The sequence below is a fragment of the Cebidichthys violaceus genome, unplaced genomic scaffold, assembly GCF_023349555.1.
Source record: "Cebidichthys violaceus isolate CVI_PGR_0920_01 unplaced genomic scaffold, fCebVio1.0.p SCAF_4, whole genome shotgun sequence".
In the NCBI taxonomy this organism is placed as follows: domain Eukaryota; kingdom Metazoa; phylum Chordata; class Actinopteri; order Perciformes; family Stichaeidae; genus Cebidichthys; species Cebidichthys violaceus.
Window position 1 is genome coordinate 13,542,662 of NW_027176594.1, and position 18,071 is coordinate 13,560,732.

Sequence of the window (18,071 nt, forward strand, 5' to 3'; positions counted from 1 at the left end):
AAACTGCGGCCTTTCTTCGCTCACTGTATGGTGGTCTATGGTCCAATCCTTGCAGCTTCTCACTTTGCGTCCTTAGGTAAAAGCCTTTCCAGCCCACTTCCCTGACATTTGGCCGCATCAATCAATCTTGCAATCCATTACATTTGTCCATGCCTCCTGCCAGATCTCACTTAGTTCACTATTACCACCAATCTTCCCTCCTCTCGGTGCCTCTTTATCCCTCGCCCAGCAAAAGACTCCTCAGTCTTGGATACCTCTGCCAAGGCCCAGTCCTGCCTACTATTCCTCCAGCTCTCCCTGAACCCTCGCTGCCTCTCCCGCCTTGGCTATTTTTACCTTCCCAGACCCGCTCTCCAAAGAAGACCACAACCCCTTGCTGTGAGTACTCGAGGTTGGAGTCCATGACAGCTGGGTTTGAGCCGGAACGGAAGTTGAGTCCGAACACAGTACTCAGATCACCTTACACAGACCTCTGAAAACGTTGTTCATCTTTCGGAGAATGTAAAACAAATGTCCGATGTGTAGACAAGCCTGATAGTGGTATATAAATGTATACGCCTCTTCAGATTATAATAAAAATGCACATCCTAAAAGACTTGCAACCATGTATGTTTCGTAATGGTCCGTCTATGTTGCGGGATGTTTTTCATCACGTCACGTCTGCTTTCGCTGTCTCGTTGGTCACTCTGCCAAGACAACGCACACACAAACATGAGATTGGATTGATTGAGAACCAGCTGTAATCTCTGCATCTCTAAAGGATTTGACCCGCAGTCGTTCATGTACCGGAGGATACTGGATTATACACTGTACAGTGTCCAACTCAGTATCATAAATAACTAATTAGCAACTGCAATTTATTTGTACACGAGGCCACTAATGGTATTTTGTTACTATTGTCATGGCCTGCATGATGACATAAAGCACACACACACTATTTATTTGATTGGGGCAAGTTTTAGTGTTAAATGCAGGGTCGATCCAAATTAAGAGTGTGTGGCAGTGTCTTTCACTGAAACTTAAGCCAATTGATGTCTTCAGAGGTCATTTCTCGAGAGACTAACTATTACTATTACTAACTATTTTAAGAAGATTAGACACTGCTTTCCCAACGATTAGTTGTACATCTGATTGGCTGGCAGGCATCAGTTAGAATGTTGGTTTAACTCTTTAATGGAACTTCACGTGAGGCAATGTGATGTACAATGTTAAGTGATTACTTAAAAGGGACAGTTCACCCCAAAAACAATTTTCTGATATTTTTTCCTTCATAGAACTTCTCACAGCAAGGTCTGTTGATTGAGTAACCGGGTCATGAGTTCTTTCACGAGACATTGCTGTTTTTCAAATGCATTTTATTTTGCCTCTTTGAGCACCACAAGGCGCATGCCATAGTCCCATTACATAAGATAGAAGGCAGACATCTTGATGGCCGATATCTCTAAAACTAGGCAACTCACACCAAAACAATGAAGATTGATAAATACCACTACAAATAAGAGGGGAAATATGTGTGTTTGATTTTGGGTTGAACTGTCCCTTTAAGGTTTGAGGCACAGTATTGTGTTTTGGGAGCATCAAACAGACAATCACTTTAATTATGTGCGTGGAAAACGGAAGAAAGTAGACTTGAAGTAAAAAAATATTTACATTTTGACGGACTATGTAGAATTAATAGACTCGGCTCCAGCATTTCTTTGACTCCACTGTGTCCATTACTTTCTTTTCTTCAATCTCCATGACTTTGTCCTTTATACCAACATATTATTGTATCTCAAATATTTTACCAAAAGGTCATATACCAAAGTCTGATACCACCCGCATGTGACCTCCCTCTGAGCCCTTCTCACATCTGTCATCTACTCCATCATCATCCATCTCCCTCACAGTAAATGATAAATCATCTGGGAGAACAGCAGCCAACTGGACGGTCACATCCACATCTGGGTAACCCCCCTACAGACCCTCTCTCACACACAATGCCCTACCGCCAACGCTTACTGTATAATCTTAAACCCACAAGAGCATGTGCGATTAAAAAATGGTGAGAAGCACGAAACACGACACAATCTTGCAAGTGTGATTTTGTCAGAGGATTGTGTGCGTTTTACCTGCCGCCTTCGCTCGGCTTTCTCACGCTGCCGTCTCCTCCTCTCCTTGGCTTTCTGTAGAGCTCTGTACTCGGGATTTGCCTCAAGCTCGCGGGCTTTCTTCAGGTGTGCCGCAGCATGGGCCATGACGTCACCTTTCTACCTCTTTCTCTCTCTCTCAAAAAAACCAAACGTTTCACTTTGTGCTAAAGTTTCACTTTGTTGACTTTCATACGTCCTCAACGAATACTAAGAACCACACATGCACCTAACCTATGCAGATGCCAAAAAAAAACAAATAACTGTGTTTTATTGTATGAATTTAAATAAATAAGTAAGCCTCGTGCAGTGTTAACACTTGCTAAGTTACATTAAAAAAGTAACTTTCCGGGAAAGATATCTGTGTTCCAAATAGTTAAAAGAAATCCTCCTGAACTGAAAAAAAAATCCCCCAAATCATGAATTGACTCTGAAAATAATCCCGTTCAGTCTTCTTTCCTCTTAGGAGACAGATCCGGAGGAGAATCAGCCCTTTGTCCCTCCGCATCAAGCCAGGAAGCAGCTACTGGATTTCCACGTTCTCACACAAAATCACTCAGAGGTCCACATGTCCATACAAGCTAATTGAAAATCAACCATTCACATTCATGTGCGCCAAATATGAGAGAGTAAGATGATGACTGAAAAGAGTTGCTGAATGATGAGAGTCAGACCCAGCCGCTTACTCCCTACATGTCCCAACACACTCTCTCTCTCTCTCTCACACACACACACACACACACACACACACACACACACACACACACACACACACACACACACAGGGAATGACCCAGTCCAGATGTAAGTGAAAACCCTACTCTATGTGAACAGATGTGGCTACAAAGCATGTTGGTGTGTGTGTGTGTGTGTGTGTGTGTGTGTGTGTGTGTGTGTGTGTGTGTGTGTTTGTGAGTGTGTGTGAGCATGTGCACATGCATGCATGTGAGTGATAATGTGTGTATGTGAGCTACAGTCACAGGAAAGTATTCATTGTGTAAGGGGTTTAGGGAGGCTGCATGCCAAAAAGCCAGCTGACAGCCACGGCTACTCTCCTGCTGTAAAATGCACTCTGTCCTGAGGGAAAGGAGGGACACACGAGGAGAGGGAAAGGTTAATGGGTGAAAAGGAGGGGGGGTGGGAGGGATCAGAAGGGGACAGTAAAAGAAAACATTGGAAATGAGGTGAATATTACAGTAAAGCCGTTTGTGTAGAATGATCCAGTGTTGGTGCCCCCAGTGGCAGCATCAGAAAAGATAACCCCCATGGATCTGAGGGACACTGACAGAATTGGGGCATTATATCTAATGCCCAATCTAATGCTAAACAGCTCTCAACATGTCAACGGTTTAGCTGGCTGCTCACAGCTAACGGTGCTAACAGCGCAAACTAAGGCAAACGTGCTGACGGTTATCAGTGTTAACCTGAGGGGGAACCAGAGGGTGGGTGCTACGCTTCGGCGACGATGCCGTCGGTCGGGACGGCGTTATCAGCTGTAACCGCCATATAAGCAGTGCAGACATAGACTGTATATAAGAAGTGGACGTAGTCGTCGTGACGTCACACATTGGTTTGTGGACTGTCGTTTTGAAGCCACGAGTTCGGCGATTTCACGGTCGCCATCTTGGTTTACGGAATTTACCATATTTGGAATGCGGAGGAGTGACGTAGAGACGCTGTATACGTCTCTGGTAGCGGCAGCGACCTGTCAATCACAGTAAGCCCGCCCTAAAGCATACCCAGCTTTATGGCCTATTTGACTCTAAACTGGATCATAATTTACTAAATGAACATCATGCTGTATTGAAGAAGACTTAAAACTAGGGATTGAGACCATAAACTCATGTTTACAATGTTTACTGAGGTATCATTTTTCATATACTTCTATACAATTTGACTTCTTTTTGCAAACAGAGGAGTCACTTCCTGCTGGTCAATAGAGAAAATGCAAGTTTTAAGAAACTTCCGCATTGGCTTCACTCTGCAGAACTCGAGGTTGCCGCATGAGTGCAGAGCAGCGGCTGTGAGCTAGCCAGTGGGGCACACTTACATGCACTCACATGCACTGAAAGCCTACGCTCGGCTATGTTAACAAAGCAAGGAAAAGCTCTGATAGCACCACACACAGAGGGACAATGACTTCATTCTCTGCTCAGGTAAATGTTACTCCTTTATATCTTTACATGATAGTTGTCTGCTGCTACATTAATGCTCTGAATTTCGTATATTGCTCCTTTAAGCAACGTCATCTGCAGTTTGTTACTTTCTATATCTTCTGGCTATTTCCCAGATTAAGTTAAAGGCTAAACTTTTTGGGGACGTTAGGATTTGTGCACTTACATGGTAACGGAAACGAGGACTACAAAAGATACCGATGGCCTTCTTGTGTGCCTGTCTGTTGTTAAAAGAAGAAAAAAAACAGAACAGGGGAAAGTGAGGAAATAGGGGATATAAAGAGGGCAAACATTTTTAAAGTTGATTAAATACGTCAAAGAATAATGCAGAGTTGGGGAGAATGGGGAGGAAGAGAGAGGGTGAAGTCTGGTACAGGTTGTCCTTCTGTGAGCAGGCAGAGAAGACAGGACACACCACTTGCTCCAGAGGGGGACCAGCGAGCAGTGAGCGCAGAGCAGTGTCTCCCAGTCACCTGCAAGTTAAAGGCTTCCCCCTGCACGGGGGGGGGGGGGGGGTCGGTCAACTGCACTGCACCGTCGTTACTGGTGTCTAATGGAATATGATTTGACAGTGCATGCATGTGTGTGTGTGTGTGTGTGTCCACCACCAGCAGACGGGTGTCAAGGTCTCCGCTCTGTCATTGCGGCTAATGTCAGGAGTTTGAAATTTCAGCACCAGGGACAGGGGCACTATCTCACACCTCTATTTCTGTTCACACATTTCGGCCTGATGTGTTTTCACGGACTCAGTCACCAACAATAACAACATCAGCGACGTCCCTTTCTGCTAGCGGATGGGACAGATCTGCTGAATCACTCCATACTGTGAAACGCTGTCTAACAATGCTCCGCACACAGACACTCCCGTCCATAATGATGCTGTTTGAACGTTTCTGTGGATGTACTCTGCTCCTCTAGCACCCTCTGCTGGGGGAACGGAGAATAAGGCAAACGATCTTTGATCAATAGATAGAAGGAATAATAGAACAATATTTCGGTGATAACTGTAAAAAAATAATCTACTTCTGATTTCTTTGGATCATTATTCTATGATACTGACATTCACAACAACAACAAACATCTTTTCCAGGATTGTTAATCAATTCAAATATTAATTCAAGATTAAATAAACTTTGGATATTGTATTTATATACATTGAATTAATTAAAGATTTTTTTTTCTTTTACTCGGGCCTACTCACATTGTTACCAAGCACAGCAGAGCTTTCCAACAGTGCTTCAAAAGGCAAGCCAAAGTGTGACTATGCTAAACAAAATGACTGGAACAGAGTCTTGAAATGACTCTCTATTGAGTCTATATGAGTCCATGGATTATCTTTACTATATGTACAAGTCCTTTAATACATTTTGAAGTTGTCGTTTTGAGTTTTACATCTTGCTTCCTACACAAATTATCATCTATGTCTGTATTATATAACTCATACTGTTTCAAAGACCTGAAAATCAAAAACAAACGCGCAGAAAACCTTCCCCATAACATACAGTATAAACTCTACAATGCATGCCTATCTCTTCAAAAAGTGCCAACTGCTGTACACTGTATACTTCTAGAGTTTCAGCTATAACAGACAAAATCTATACGCTTATTGATCAGCGCTTATTGAGCCTGAAACAGTGTTCTTCCAGTAATGTTGTTATTGCTGTGTGTGTGTGTGTGTGTGTGTGTGTGTAAACATATTATGCCTTTATTAATACTATTCCACTAACTTTTCAGTGTATATGCGTCAGCAACGGCTGATCAATGACCTGCATTGATCCCTTCCATCACTCATACAAGATAATGAGGAGAATACATTATACCAAATAAGTGTGTGCGTGTGTGTGTGTGTTTGTGTCCATTTAGGAGTCAGATTACATTGAGAGGGCGCTCCATAGAGAGCTGATGTGGGCTCTTGTTTCTATTGTTTTAGTGGACCTCGTTCATAGGGAGGGGTTAATGGTCTGCTTTTCATTTTATAGATCCAAAGGCTTTTATATGGTCCCATTAGGACCCGTGCCTGTTCACGTGCTTCAAACTGACAGTGGATGTGTACGGTATGCAGGTTTGGTGTGTGCGCTACCATGTGCGTCATGTTCATTAAATGCAAAAAAGATGATTACAGCTTGAAAGATATGACCAAATTAACATGTTTCACAATGTCCATGTTCACTCTTGGTCTTTTGTGCTGATTTTCCCACAACACATAATGCGATACGTCTGTATTCAGCGCTTGCTCTCATCTCCATTATCAGGCAAAGGAAATGTATTTTACAATAAATGTTCACTGTGATGGACTGCTTATTCACAACTTGATTGTATCTGCAACTTTATCTCATATCATACTCATTATGAACTTAAAGTAGCTGCCTGTGTGGGAGAACTGCATTATTCCTTGGAAAACAATTAGCTGTAATGGAAATTACATAATTCGCACAAAATTAGCTAAAACATACAAAGCCACTGGTGTGTTTCTCTAACTCAGGGGGAAGTAACACAATAAGTGTGCAAGAGAGTTCTTTTGTAAAAAGAAGTGCCCTCTCATCCGCATGTCCATTGGCCGCCTGTTATTTACGCAGCTTGATTTGATTTCTTCCCCCACCCGCATTCTACAAAGACCCGCCCTTCTCTGCCTCTGATTGGCTAGTTCTCGTTGCCTTATTCGCAGAATTTGTTATGTTTATTGCTGATGAACTTCTTCTATGTCCATATTATGACATTTTTAATTATTATTTTTATTTAAATGTGGCGATGCATGTTGAATATATGGATGGAATAATATCACAGATCAGTTGGGTATTGAAAATGTGGATGTTGTGTCAAATTAATGTTGACGTGGCAATCCTGAAAATTGTTGGTTTAAATAACTAAACAAAAGTATTCCAATATTTATATATTTGCAATATTACTAACTAGGCATCTGTGGCAACATTTGTGGACAAAAATGCTGTATTACAGTTTTTGGAAATTCTGAAAAATAGCATGTAAGTATGGAATTTCGGACCCAGTCCAAAACTCCTGACTGCTTATCTTAACCAGGACTGAAATCTTAAAGACTGAAACCATAACCTCAACATTGATATGGCAAACGTATTAACAAGAACATCAACAACGGCACTTAATGACAAGTAAGATTGCCGACCGCTGCTCTAACTCGTCTCTGTGCTCCTTGGAGCCACTACCTTATTTGTTTTCGCTGGTATTTCTATGGTGGTTGCCGCCGCTGTTGTTGTTTATTATTTGTCTGCCTGCTAATGGAGCCATAGAGCTGACTCGTGGAGTTCTGGAGTGTCTGGCAGCATATAATGCATCAGAGATTTAATGCAGGGAGGATCATTCTGATTCAGATGACTCATTTCTAGAAGCTCATGCATTTTTTATGACCACAATTTTCAAACCCACCCTGCTCCACTCTGAGAAACGCTAGTTTGCATTAGTGCTTACATCTGTTTGGTTTAAGTGATGCATTAGGCTTCTGTTAACCTGGTAAGCAAGTGTGTGAGTAACAGATCTTCCTGGGAACACAGCCGAAGGCCTAAATCCAGAGTGCTTTACCAACAGCCACTGGACTAGAGGGAAATACAGTGGGCTGGAAGGCCAAAGCCAAAGAGACCCAGCTACCTCCCACGCTTTCATTTTCTATTAACATCAACACAAGTGCATCGCTGAATGAGTTCGTCAAAAAGCCACGAGATGCTGGCCAAGAAAACTCTCGCACAGGACTTCTCACAAGGTCCACTGCACAGTCTCTTCTGGAGAAAGTTCAGGTCTGAATAGTTAAGTTGACTGAAATGTTACAGAGACGTCAAGGCCGAAAAGAATAGTTCCAAGGAACAGCGGCTGGAGAGAGAAATATTTTAATATAAATATTTCTCTCTCCAGTATACAACCCCCCATAAATCCACAACTTGTCCTTTTTTACATTTCAGTCTGTGCTTGGATTAAACAAACAAAACACAATGATTACTTTCTGAACATATATGCTCGTAGGTGTATTTTGGAGCTTTGGAGATTGTTTCCTATTTGCTTCCCATCTTTAAGCTACCCTAATAAACTGTAAAACACACACACACACACACACACACACACACACACACACACACACACACTTTCCCTTCAGGATATTGATTCTAAACTGCAGTTGAACCCTGCATCACGTGACTGTAACATGAGAAAATTAACATCGCAGTTTTACTACCTGTCTGATGCCAAAAAGCGTCATGTTCCTATATTCTAAATCTAATTCTAACATACATAGATAGTTTCCAGTTGAAGCTGTTCTTAATGCAATTGGTGAGTTTGTGCTTGGACAGCAGTTGAAAAGAAGAAAAGAGGAGTCTAAACAGAAAATTTAGAATCTTTCTGTTTAGACTCCTCTACAAACAATATAATCAATAGGAATAACAACTGAGTGTAAATATTGGTAATGTCGAAATTGGTGGTCTGTAAATGACGTCTGGCTTGCTCGTGAAGAGCGAAACAAAACACTGAGCAGGGACGGTAAGGGGTCGGCTCACTGTACGGTTAAAATGTCAAGTCATATTGCATCTTTTACTGCTTGAGAAAGGTCAGAACCATAAAGTACACAACACACAGATACAGTCTCCTGTTTCTCGCAAAACCAAATCACACAGAAACAAATCTAATAGCGAGTGGACGAAGCAGGCGGTTAAGAATCCAGATCGAACCACACCCAACTATAGTGAGTAATGGCACCGAGACGTTGGTGTAGGCGCGCGCGGGGGGGGGAATGAGAAGGGATGGAAAAAAGGATGCATTGATGGGACGTATAACCTTGATGCAGTCACATGATACTGCCCAGAGAGTAAGACGACTGGAGGGAGGGAGGGACCACGCCCTGTGGCGAGTGAAGTCTACACGCCAACAAACATCTGATTCCCCACCTGCTCCAATCAGCCCTCGGTGTTGCTGCTACACTAGCGACCCCCTTCCCCAGCCCTCCAGGGCAGACGGCAGCGCCACATTAACTGATTACTTTTTGCTACATTAGACCACAGCCTTCAACATGAGGACTCTAGAAGAATCGAGAAATGCAGGGTAAGCAGTCAATTACCGTAAATTCAGGTTTATGAGGTGCTGAAACAAATCCACGGCTTCTCTCGTCGGTATGATACCTGCCGCCTTGTGAATGGCCGTCATACTAATTAACGGTTTTCCCTTTCCCTTTTTTCCCCTCTTTGAAGTGCTGCCCAAGTCCCTCGGGAAGAGGTGACGTCAGTTCGCCGTTCCCATTAATGAGATGAGAGAGAGACCCCTGGAAAATAAACTACCAGTCGAGCTGCTGTCCCACTGCAGATGCTATCGATACTAAGTGACATCAATACCCTGGTATCAGTGTGCGTTACGGACATCAGAAGGGAGTAAGAAGTTTGTGAAGAAGCAGTTCATTTATTGGAGCACAGGAGCAGTTTTTCAGGCTGTAGGATCCCGTAGATTTGCACGCAGGCCACGCGTTAACAACAGCACAACACAAATTACTCTTTAACTGAATTGACTAAAAGCAACCTAAATTGATATCTGACTTTTGTGAATCTCCAGACCACATCGCTGAGAAACACAGGCCTCGAATGCTGCATGCATTTGGAATCCGCAAACAGTTTCTGTTTTACCCACTCTGACCCACTGCTCACGTGCTGAAACATTTTGCAGAAAATGTATTTCCAGCCAACCGCTGATCTCATCCAGCGTCAGATGACAGCGGCTACTGAGGCAGAAACGGATTTCGTCTCCGAGTCGAATTTGCGATGAATAATGAAGACTGTGACCTAAAATTCGTACCAGAATGCTGAGTGATGCTGTCGGATGCCGAGAGAGAGAGAGAGAGAGAGAGAGAGAGAGAGAGAGAGAGAGAGAATAACCCGGCAGTGAATTAGTCAGAGAGACCGACATAGAAAAACACTGAGAGAGACAGAGAGAGAGAAATAGATAGAATGATCCAGTATGAACATTTAATTAGCGGTCACATTTTTTTGTTCCGTTTTGGGCAAAAGCCAAACATGATGACATGATAAAAGTAACCCAAATCCCAGATTTACATCTAATAAGAGTGTGGGCTTAAAACATGGTGGTTTTAAAAGGTAAACTGCACTCTTCTAATTCTCCAACTGCAGGAGTTTATAAATTGCATGGCGGCATCTTCCCTCAGCATGTGGCAAAAAAACGGTCTGCAGTTTTGCAGGCATAATGTGTTTGTGTGTGGGAGAGGAGAGGAGAGGAGAGGAGAGGAGAGGAAAGGAGAGGAAAGGAGAGGAAAGGAGAGGAGGGTTAAGGAGCAGACGAGAGCTGGAAAACACATTCACATGAAGATGTTCTTCTAAGAAGTCCATTGATCAGCCACCACACCCTCCTTCCTCTCTCTCTCTCTCTCTCTCCCCCCCTCTCCCCCTCTTTCTGACGGGAAACACAGTTACAAGGCCATAATGAATAATTAACGTTGAAATGCCTCCCGCTGCCCTCAGTCCAAACAACAGCTGCCCTCTGTATAGAGCAAAGGATGCATCTTAAGACAAAATCCTCCTACATGCTTCCTCTCCTGAGGATGCATTTCACTAATCTAGCTTGTATTCATTATGTCCTGCAGCTGTGGGCCAGTTAATGCAGTAATCTCGAGGAATTGCGTCCTCTCTCTTCAGGGTTTTTTGTCACTCTTTGACTTTGCCTGTGTTCTTTTGATGAACGGGCTTTCACCTTAACGAGACAAACGCAACTATGGCAATGATGGCAATGATGGCACTGATGACGAACTATGACTCATCGAGTGATGCAATCTCTGCCCTTCAAACATCCGTCAGGGTGCAATAGGGCAGTGGGGGAGATGGTGTCAGATGTATATGGGCCGCACCTACTAGTTATGAGGTATATCATGACGGGTACAGAAGGACAGGACAGGATACAGTGTCGAGACGCCGTTTGTACCCAAATATAGACGTGCTGATGGTCGGCATGGATTTTGGATTCGCGACAGGAATACCAATGCTTTTCTGAAGCACCCTATCACCATTACACAGAATGGAAAACCCATAGATAACATCATGTGACTCGTTGCTTGTATATTGCATCAGAGGCGGTCGACAGAGTGGCCGCTTGGTATTTGGGAACCGAGATTATCATGCCAAATATGGTCACTCTCTTGAGGTGGATAGACATGGTCCGGAACAACAGAGTAAGATCAGAGCTGAAATGATTAGTTGATTCATCAATTAGTTGCTCAATAGAGAAAATGTATTATTTTTGATAATCAAATAGTTGTTAAAGCAAAATGCCAAGAATTTGCTGCTTCCAGCGACTGAAATGTGAGGATTTGCCGCTTCTCTCACCTTTATACCATTGAATCTCATTGGGTTTCGAACTGTGAATTGAACAAAACAAGACATTTGAGTAACAACTGATGAATAACTGATTAACTAATCTGCAAATTACTCGATAATGAAAATATCTACTTTTTGGGTCATTTCGGCATGACCAACAAGTGTTTCTGGTGATGATGTTGCTGCTATATCGAGAGTGGGATTGTTGACATATCTTGCTAAATCATGCCAAACTACAGCACACAATGATGCAGCACCAAGCAGGTATTTCACAGGAAACCAAGATTAATTCTTAATGGCATTTGGTAAATCCGTGGAGGTACTGGAGTGGTTGACTTGCGGTCATTCAGAGGTCTATTTGTGTAAGCACTTCTAACCAGACGAGTGCTCTAACAGCTCCAGTAAATACAGCTATGTAATGTTGTACGTGTGGTTGTGTTTGGGTGTTTGCACATGTATACAGCCTGAATAACTGCGCCCAAGGAAACCCCAATTGGTCAAACACTCCTGGACATCATGCATGGGAAGACAGCTATGGTTATGTGTCTGTGTCTGTGTCTGTGTGTGTGTGTGTGTGTGGGTGTGTGTGTGGCTGTTCAGAGGTAATGTAATGAAGGCCATGGCTCCATTAGGACTCCCTTCCTGCAGAATCCCATCATACCACTCCCAGTGGACAAAGACAGACAGACAGACAGACAGGCAGACCCGGAGAGGCAGGAGAGACACAGACAGAGAAGCACAAAAGAGAGGGATGAAAACGTCCATGCTGCAGTGAAATCTGACCTCCTGGCACATCGGGATCTTAGTGTAAGGACCACGTGGCAGGGAGGATGCAGGGAGGGAGGTATTTTGGAGGGAAATGAGAGATAAACAGGAGTGACAGACCAGTTGAAGGCAGTGAGAGGAAATGAGGCTCTGGAGGAGGAAAGATGGATGGCAAACTGAAAAGAAAGTGGGGAAGGAATGTGGTAAATGAAAGGCAGGAAAAGGTGTAAAATGAAGGGAGAGAGGGGATGATGGTGAAAAGAGATCTGCCCACAAAGGTGGGTATGAAAAGGGTCAAATTGTCTAATTCCTTAATACAAGTCATCTCTACATAAGGACATTTACGACATTTGTGTTTGGAGATTGTATTCTGGAGGATTCAAGCTTATCTCTAAGAGCGTCTATCTAAAAAAGATGCCAGCATGTCTCAACTGAAGCCTGGAGGTGGAAAGATTTCAATTACCATCATCAGACTGCAGTGGACATTAAATCCAGTCCTGAATTGACCTCAGCAAACTGAGCTCTCTTAAGTATCCACTCTTCAACCACAGGAAAGTAGACTGGCACAGGCAGAGGGGTTGGCAAGTTATGACGCAGTCTCTTTATTGTTCAGATGGAGGAGAGAGCACACTGTGGGGAAGCAATCGCTCAGCACCAGCCCGGAGCGGAGAGTAAATACCCAGTGACACGGGTTCAGTGAGCACACTGGCATGGACTCCCAGCCACTTGGCTTGGAACAAGCTATTTTTCTCCGGGACAATCACAACAGAGACGGGCGGGTATTTTTAGACCTGCAAGAGACTTGCATCACTTTGCGTCTGTTTTTCCATGTTCTCTTTTTGCCTCACATGCGTAGATCTGTTGTTGCTGTATTCAGCACTATCTCAATGTAAGTTCCATCAGGTTTATTCCATTTACACTTCAAATATCAGTTCATGTTTCCATCACAGGGCGTCCGTTAGCTCACTTCCCCCAAACCACAAACAAATACTGACATCAAGCCATACATGTAGTTATTTGCAAAGATTGTGAGATATTCAGTGGTGATACAACATTGTGTCTTCCTAGAAACATCGTCCTGTTTACTCAGGGTGACATATTGCTGTGAACAATTTTCGTTGTGAGGTGTTTTCTGTCACAGGTAGGAAAAAGTAAAAAACTATCCCAAAAAAGGGTTATCCCAAGAAACCAGGTTATTATAACCTTTTTTATTGTTTTCTACAAATAAAACACAAACGATCTACAGAGCTAGATGCAACTACACACTCAGAAGAAGATAGAGAAAGTCTACCTTTGGGAGTACTACCATTACTTTAAAAAGGAACAATAATGTCACATGTGCAATCAGTACCTTTAAAGCTCTGTTAATCAATAACACCAAACAAAATGACTACATGTAAATGGGAAAGGGGTAACACACAGTGGTGGACCCACGGAAACCCAACTCTGAAAGCTCTCTTCGCCTCTTAGCTCATTGCTGTAGTTTTACTTTAGCCAAAATTACTTGAATCTCATTGCTTTCATTAACCTGAATGTCTACAAAAAGCCCTGATAAAACCATCTCGCGCTACCTTCCCAGCACCAAACCTCAGACTGGAGACTGAGTAGCAGCCAGCTGACTGACTTACAATTGTCAGATAGCCAGAAACATGACTACAAATGTATGGTTATGTTGCTCTGTGTCTGCTGGATTTGTAAATAGGTAAATGTTTGCTTTGTTAGCCAAAACATCTTTATAAGCTAATGTTATGTGAGGGCTGTGGCAGCTTGTTGTGGAGTCCTGCTGCCACTACAACTTTCCCCCACTGAAAACACACTGTGAAAGGGTTTAAGATGAAAGACGAAAACACGGACAACTTCCAGACCGGACAGTGCCGTGGTAGCGACCGGTCAATCCTGAGATAGCCCCGCCCTAAAGCTTACCCTGCTTTATGGTCTATTTGACTCTAAATGGACCATAATTTACTAAATGAACATCATGCTGTATTGAAGAAGACTTGAAACTAGACATTGAGACCATAAACTCATGTTTACAATGTTTACTGAGGGAATAAATCAAGAGAGAAGTAGAGTCATTTTCTCATAGACTTCTATACAATCTGACTTCTTTTTAAAAAACGGAGGAGTCGCCCCCTGATGGCCATTAGAGAGAATGCTAAAGTTCTTCTGCATTGGCTTCACCTTTCAGATCCGGAGATGGCTGCCTGGTGTGGAGTAAAAAATAAACAACTTGAGAATATAGTGAAAATACTGCATTTTTCTGTGATCTGGGTGAGGTGGCCGTTTAACAGTTACAAGCAGCAGGCTTCACATTCTAGCTGCCAAAAGAAAGAAAGCTTTAATCTAAGTGGTAAATAGGACGCCTTCAAGCAAATGAGCAACTGGGCTTCCATGTCTGAAAGCTGCCGAAGAAAAGATCCCAGCTGAGGAGACGTGCATATCCAAGTTCAGCCGATGTGATATACTGGTATATACTATAACGGCATAGGTTTGGATGCAGATCTCAGTTAATGTAATAGTTTGTGTGCAAAGATTACCTTTAAATGTGATTTCTTTTACTAGTTTAGCCTCCAAAAAACCCCCAGAAATTATGAACTTTTGGATGGAAACAAAGAAGATGTCTCTTTTGTACTTTCATTATAGAGCACATCAAGATAGTTCAAAGTCCTATGACTAATCTGCTATTCTGCCCTCTGTGTATATTAAGAACACATCAAACAAAGGACAGTAACGACACCTGTTTAAGCAGTGCCGCTTTACTCAACGCTGAAAAAAACACAAAAATATCCCGATTGCATCCAAGTGTGTGAGCTCAAAGGCCCCACCCTAAACGTGGAACACTACAGTGTGTGTCTAATGTGTGCGTGCACTAGTGTGTATATGTTGCACTACAGTCCATTACTGAAATCACATTAGCTTTGGGGAGTGCACTGAGACAGGAAACGACCATCCACCATCTATCTCCTGACTCACTGTCAGTGAACACACACTCTCTCACACACACACACACACACACACACACACACACACACACACACACACACACACACACACATGCGCACACACACACACACACACACACACACACACACACACACACACACACACACACACACACACACACAATCAGATCCATAGATGGACAACACTTCACATTCATTTTCTTTCTATATGTCATACAGTCATGAAAACAGACTCATAGATACCAATGAGATAGTTCATAGTAAAACACATATACATTCACATGTGATGAAGTTGTTTTGTTGACACGAAAATGAGAAGACAGGAGGAGGAAGAAGCTGCATGGTAATAATCAGAATTTCAGTCCACACAAGGGCAGAAAGAATAAACCAGCCCAGGCCAAGAGTGACCTGAGAGAGCAGATAGTGGACACACACACACACACACACACACACACACACACACACACACACACACACACACACACACACACTCTACCCTGCAAAGCATTATGCTGAAAAAGAACCACACACTTGCAGGCTTTATATGCAATGTGTGTGAACATGCAAGCTTGTGTATTTCACACAGATGGCTATTAATCTACACATGTATGCCTGCTAAAAATCAGCCCAGTATTCAGAACTAGACAAACCATTTGCAATATGTCATGTTTTGTGTAGGCTGCTCACCCTCTGACCAGTAAAGCGTAACATGGTCCATGTAAACAGTGAGCCTCCATAAGGTATAGATAGGCCTGTGAAGTTGTAAACACTCCTCACTGCAGCCTGTATTAGTGACAGTGCAAGTCTGGCCTATTTGGGTATTATCACACTCCCAATGACTCTAAGTCACTTATCAAAACAGATGGAATTGCCCCTGCTTGCTCATTTTGGTGAGCTAGCCATTTCATGCAACATCCGATGAAATCTGTCAGAAAACCCGTCGCTGATGTGCTAAAAATAAAGCACGGCAACGCCTTTGACCTGCTCTCCGCTAAACGGACGCCCAGCATCAGCATCAGCAGCAGCGGTTTGGGCTGCTTCGTTACACGGCTGACTGACTGGGCCAGTCCGATGCGGGAGAGCGGGCTGCGGACGGACACGCACCTGCCGTATGCGGTTCTGGTGCAGCGGTGGTGGAGGTCCACCCTCCGGGGACGTGTTGCTCGAAGAGGCCATTTTCAAGTCGCGGTCGGAGCCGCCGCCCCTGGAGAGACTTCCTTCGGGGCTACTTGCCATTCTGTCTCGGGCTGTGCTGCTGCTGGAGGCGACGCGGTCAGTGAGGGTCCTTGTGCCGGTGCAAGGTGGATCTCTTGCGGCGGGGGGCCTCAGAATCCCCAAGGCTCGGCGGGGCCCGGGATCATTCTGCGGCGTCACACACACAGTCCTGTTATGAAACGTGACAAAATATAGCGCTGTGATTCTTCCAGATTTCTTCCGAAACGAGAACTCCCTCTCCGTTCAAGGGATGCTCCCGGTTGTGTGTTGCTGTAGCCTGCGCGCGCGTGTGTGTGTTTATGTGTAGTGACGTGAGCGCGCCTCAAATGCGCTTCCCCGAAACTCCGCAGGATCACTGCTGCCTTCAAGGACAATCGGAAACTTCGGAAACGCACCTTGGTTAGGGCGATCAATCTGAAAAACTGTATTTTCTGTCACTCCAGTTACTAAAATACGATTTACACCGGGCCAGGAGCAACAGTAAAGCGGATTTTTTTTAATGATTTATTGATTGTATGTGACTAATTAGTTTTAGCGTCGCAATTGTTTTTTATCTGCATATAGTGGTGTTGTTTTTAAAATAGACAGGGATTATACGGCCGCAGCGCATTCATTTATCTTTTACTACAACTGAGAATAGTAGCTCCACTCCACTTGATCCCTATAATAACAAATTTAAAAAAGACCTATAACAAGACATGTTGCGACTGGACCATTTCCTACCAACGGCACGTGAATGCACCGTCAACGCGCAGCATTGCGCTCCTGTTTCTGCTTTTAGCCCCCCCCCCCCCCCCCCCCCCCGTCGCTGCTTCTGCAGCAAGTTAACTGTGAGCTCCATGATGAAATGAAAACTGTATGACTGCTAACACAAATATGAAATAATAATCGAAAGCCCAGGCACATCGGGCTGGGCTTACATAATGTAAGCTACTATTGTTGGGCCCCTGTGCGTCCTCACTGAGCTGGAAATTGAATGGGGTTCGACAGGGCAAAATCAATAACAATATGTCTTGGAGACATTTGCAAGCCAGGCAGCACTGGAATGGAGGAGGGGGTGGAGGAAGAGGAGGTGTACGAAATCATGTTAGACAGACAACAACAAAAACGCGTGTCACTGTTTAGAGACTTCAGGTTGACAGTAGAACCATCTTGTTCCAAATCAGATACTATTTTTGTTTATCTAAATGGCACAATAAAATTTGAAAATATGCAGCAAATGTTATCCGTCAAATAACTAATTTCACATTCATTTGTTTAATCGAAAAGTGTTAAAGAGACTGACTTTTGATGAGTGTGGCCGTATTTTAGACAAATCTGGATTCATGACTGCTAATTCAAACAGGAAAAAACCCTTAGCTCAGTATGACATAGTTCACATAATGACAAGGCTGTTATGTCTACAACAATAGGTAGATAAAGGTAATTTCATAGGATTGGTGCCATCAGCAATGACATACTGTGGGCTTTCTGCTTTTGGACATGCACCGTTATAGGTCT

The 18,071-nt window shown here is 43.4% G+C and overlaps 1 protein-coding gene across 1 annotated transcript in view; it reads right to left on the reverse strand.

The window, feature by feature from the left end:
- LOC137885482 (ankyrin-2-like) overlaps positions 1-16,898 on the reverse strand; it is an 87,183-nt gene extending 70,285 nt beyond the window's left edge. Inside the window, exon 1 of the mRNA XM_068727782.1 lies at positions 16,461-16,898. Within this exon, the coding sequence (XP_068583883.1) occupies positions 16,461-16,592 (132 nt within the window). The 5' untranslated portion in view covers positions 16,593-16,898. The remainder of the gene's footprint in view (positions 1-16,460) is intronic.
- Between the last annotated feature and the right edge of the window lie 1,173 nt (positions 16,899-18,071).